Below are 4,689 nucleotides of genomic sequence, written 5' to 3' on the forward strand. Positions count from 1 at the left end.
AATCATTATGGAAGAAGTAAGAGAAATATCAGAAGGCCCTGTGAGTGACGAACAGGGTGGCTGTAAGAGTGGCAAAAGATGTGTGGATCAAATATCTGCAGTGATAATGATAGTGAAGAAGGCTTCTGAGAAGGACTAAAAGGTGTTTATGGCATTTATGGATCTGGAAAAAGCATATGACAAGGTAAACAGAGAAGGGTTGTGGAAGGTCTTGCGTATGTACGGTGTGGACGGTAAGCTGCTAGTTGCTGTTTAGTGTTCCTATGGTGGTAGTGAGGCACGTATAAGGGTAAATGGGCATCTGAGTCAATTGTTCACGATCGGTGTGAGCGTGCGACAAGATTGTGTGATGTCCCAATGGTTGTTCTATCTCTTGCCAGATGCCTTAATCCCGTAAGGGGTGGCCACAAACAAATCGCCTCCATGTCTCCCTGTTCCCCGCCGTTTCACTGTCCTGATCCCAACTCACACACCCCTCTCTCATATACCTCTCCACTCCATCCCTCCATCTCATCCTTGGCCTCCCCCTTCCTCTTCTCCCCCTCCACCTCACTCACATACACTCTCCTCGTTAGTCTCTCACTCTCCATCCTCTCCACATGGCCAAACCACAGTGTGCTTCTCCTAACGCTTCCTATTACATCCACAGCCACACGACAACGATCCTTTACTTCCTCATTTGTCAATCTGTCTCTCCATGTGACTCCACATGCTCCTCTCAAATAACTTATTTCCACAGCTCTCACTCTTGACTTCTGTCCCTCCAACAAGGTCCAAGTTTTACTTCCATACGTTAGGGTTGGTATCACAATACTGTCATGTAGTAACTTTTTCACATCCATGCTCACTTCCCTGTTTCTTATCACTGCTTTCAAAGAACCACCAACCTTTCTTCCTTGTTGTACCCTTTCACGCATTTCATCCTCTAAACTTCCATCCCTATTCATCACACTACCTAAATACTTAAACGCACTCACATTTTCCATTTCCTCCTCATCCATGATTGTTCAATATATATATACAGTATATATATATATATATATATATATATATATATATATATATATATATATATATATATATATATAGATAGATAGATAGATAGATAGATAGATAGATGACAGATATGGATGGGGTGAAGAGAGAAGTAAAAACAAGAGTAATGGAGAGAGGCATGACATTGGTAATCAATGGTGATGGATGGAATATCTCAAATCTGTTGTATGCTGATGATGCAGTACTACTTGTAAACACCGGACAAGAGCTTGGTAGGTTAGTGCAGAGTTTTGTAGATGTCTGTGAGCGTCGTGCCTTGAGAGCAAAATTTAATGTACAAAAGAGTAAAGTGATGGTTACTGAGAGAGAAGGTGACTCCCACTGTGATATTACAGTGACTGGAGAGAGACTGGAATAAGTGAGGGAGTTCAAATACCTGAGGACAGTGATAGAAAAGAGAGGAAAATGTGCAAAGAAAGTGGAAAGTAGAGTGACACAAGGAAGGAAAGTAGCTGGTGCAATGGAGGCACTGATAAGAAACAGAGGCTTGAGTGTTGCAACAGCGCGAGGCTGACATGAAGGAGTGTTAGTGCCAACTTTGACATATGGAAGTGAGGCTATGGAGTGGCATGAAAATGAAAAGTCAAGAGTAAGAGCAGTGAAGACGGGACTGTTGAGGAATGTGTGTGGAGTACAGAGAGTGGATAGGATACGGAATAACGTGATTGGTGAGAGATGTGGAATGAGGAAGTCTGTTGTCACCAGAATCGAAGAAAGAGTACTGAGATTTTTTTTTTTTTTTTTTGATAATGAATGGAGGAAGGAAAAACAAAGGAAAAAAAATAAGTCCATGTGCCTAAAGGCATCCTCCATTCGTAAAATACTTATAACAATTGGATTTAAAATCGAGAGGATTAAATGTATGTGGGAAGCAACTCCCAGGAAGTGAATTCCAGAGGGTAGTAGTTCTGGGGATAAATGAATTTTGATAAGCAGAGGTTCTGCATTATGGGGAAGAGAATGTGAGTTCATAGGCCTTCCAGCTGCTTGAGTATATATTTCGGGAGAAAATGTGAAGGGGAGGCACAATTGAAGCCAGTTCCTTAGAGCACTTACGGTAAAAATATCGATAAAATAATGCTAAAGAAACAACATCTCGACGTACTGATAACAGAGGAAGGTCCTGCATTATGGCAGGATTATTGATTAATCTAATGGCTTTATTTTGAATTTTGTCCAACTGCCTCAATGCAACCGCTCCACATCCACTCCACAGTGGTGAACAGTAGTCGATCTGAGAACGCACATGACTTTTGTATATTGTGGCCATCTGCTCGTCAGTGAAGAACTCAAGCATTCTGTACATAAGTCCCAGTTTTTTAGAAGCATTTTTAGCAAGGGATTTAACATAAGCTGTCCAGCTTAGGTTGGGGTTTAGAGTAACACTTAGGTTATCAATTGTAGTGGCTATGGGAATACTGACATCATTTAAAATTATGTGTGAGTCTGAGGGATTCTTTCTATTGGAGAAATTAATGTATTTAGTTTTCTGAGCATTAAATGAGACTAGATTTTTTTGTCCCCATTGATTAATTTTAGAAAGGTCCTGGTTCAAAGAAATTGCTGTGTTCATTTGGGAATCTACAATATCAAATTGTGTAAAGGAGGTACTAAATGTGAAAGAACTATGAAGGGTCGAGTCATCAGCATAAGAGTGTATTGGGTTGTGAGTGACAGGTAGGAGGTCATTTATATGAATGAGAAAAAGAGTTGGCGCCAAAACTGATCCCTGAGGTACGCCAGCATTTATGGAATGAAACTGAGAATAAATATCATCTACCATGACCCGTATTATTCTACTATGAAGGTAAGAAGAAATTAGAGGAACCAGTGATGCTAGGCCATAGTGTGACATCTTAGACAATAAGGCCTGGTGCCATACTCTGTCAAATGCTTTTGAAATATCAAGTGCTACTGTGTGTGTTTCACCATGTTGGTCTATTGTTTTGGTAATCTGATGGGTAAGAAGGCAAAGAATATCTACAGTTGAACGTTCCTGTCTAAATCCATACTGCCGATCATTGGTCAATTTATTGATTTCTAGATGCTTGACTATGTGTTTGTTAATTAGTGTCTCAAAAACTTTACCGAGAACGGAAGTTATTGCAATTGGTCAGTAGTTTGATGGATCAGAAGTTGCCCCCTTTTCAGGAACAGGATGATTATTTGCTTCTTTCCAAGGGGCTGGAAAAATTAAGGTACGGATGCATAAGCGGAAAAATTTTGCTCATTCAGGAGCCAACACTGAGGAGCAATTTTTAAGTACTATTGAAGGAATTTCATCTGGACGAGTGGCTTTGTCTGCTGATAGATTCTGTAATACGGCTTGTACGTGTCTGATGTGAATCATCAAAGGAGGTATTTGAGGGGAATCAAAATCAAGTACAGGAATATTATGATTTTCTGAATTTAGGGTTGAGTTTGTTGAAAAAATGTCAACAAGAAGGTTGGCTTTTCCACGTGGGTCACTTACTAGATTTCCATTGGGGGACTGTAACGGTGGAATGGAAGAGGTGGTAGTGAAGTTAGTTTTAAATGAATTAAGGGATGACCAGAATATTTTGTTATCATTTGGATTGTTTAGTAGTTTGTTAGCTTGTCTATGTAGAAAGTTTGATTTAGAAAGATTGATAATAGTTTTGGCATGGTTTCTGGTATTTTTATAATAGTTAAAGGCTTCTTTGGTTTTGGTCCTTGTATTAGTGTTATACACTATTGTTTTATGTTCTGTTACTCTAGCACAATTGTGGTCAAACCATTTAAGAGAATTACATCTTTTTCTGTAACTATGATGGGGAATGAATGTTTCCATGCCGACTTTAATGAAATCCTGTATGTGGCCCAATGTGGAATTTGCATCATGGGAGAAAAAGGAGGTCCAAGGAACATCCAGAAGGAAATTTTGAAGTCCCTGCCAGTCTGTCCCATCATAGTGCCATTTAGTCATCACGACAGGTTCAGAGCAGGAGGGTGTGGTAGGTGTGAAACTGGTGGCTTGAATCAGACAGTGATCCGAGGATCCGAGGGGGGGACTTCACTTCGACATAATAATTATCTGAATTGGTTGTTAGAAAGAAGTCCAATAGGTGGGGATTTTGATCGGGGTTGTCTAGTACACGGGTGGGTTGACTGACTAACTGGATGAGACTAAATGAGTCTGCAAATAGCTCACATTCAAGACCAGAGTCATCAGTTCTGGGTGAATAAGTGAACCATTCATCATCATGGACATTAAAATCACCCAGAATAGTAATTTCTGATGCAGTATTAATGCTGAGGACACTTAGTTGTGAAGACAGGGAGTCAAATAAACTCGGCTCTGAAGGGGCATTAAGTGAACGATAAACACAACAGAAATACTTAATTTTACCAAAACAATTTAATTTGTATATGGAATAGTCGAAAAAAAAGACAATTAAATTTAGTAATCTCCTCCAGGGTAAATTCCTGATTTAGCAAGGCAACATACGCCTCCTTTAGGATTTTGAATCAAGATATATCCAGGAAAGTTAAATCTAGCAAAATCAGAGGTGGAGCTTACTTGTGTCTCTGTCAGAAATAGCAGATCAGGGGATTCAAACTGGAGGAAATTTTGAACAGAGTTGATGTTGGAGTGAAGTCCCCTAATGTTGC

The 4,689-nt window shown here is 39.8% G+C and overlaps 1 protein-coding gene across 1 annotated transcript in view; it reads right to left on the reverse strand.

The window, feature by feature from the left end:
- Positions 1 to 2,591: 2,591 nt before the first annotated feature.
- LOC145395308 (juvenile hormone esterase-like) overlaps positions 2,592 to 4,689 on the reverse strand; it is a 4,962-nt gene continuing 2,864 nt past the window's right edge. The window contains exon 3 of the mRNA XM_080268986.1: positions 2,592 to 2,637. Coding sequence (XP_080125112.1) covers positions 2,592 to 2,637 — 46 coding nt within the window. The remainder of the gene's footprint in view (positions 2,638 to 4,689) is intronic.

The sequence above is a fragment of the Coenobita brevimanus genome, chromosome 30 (genome assembly GCF_032717465.1).
Source record: "Coenobita brevimanus isolate Jiangsu-jjx chromosome 30, ASM3271746v2, whole genome shotgun sequence".
In the NCBI taxonomy this organism is placed as follows: Eukaryota; Metazoa; Arthropoda; class Malacostraca; order Decapoda; family Coenobitidae; genus Coenobita; species Coenobita brevimanus.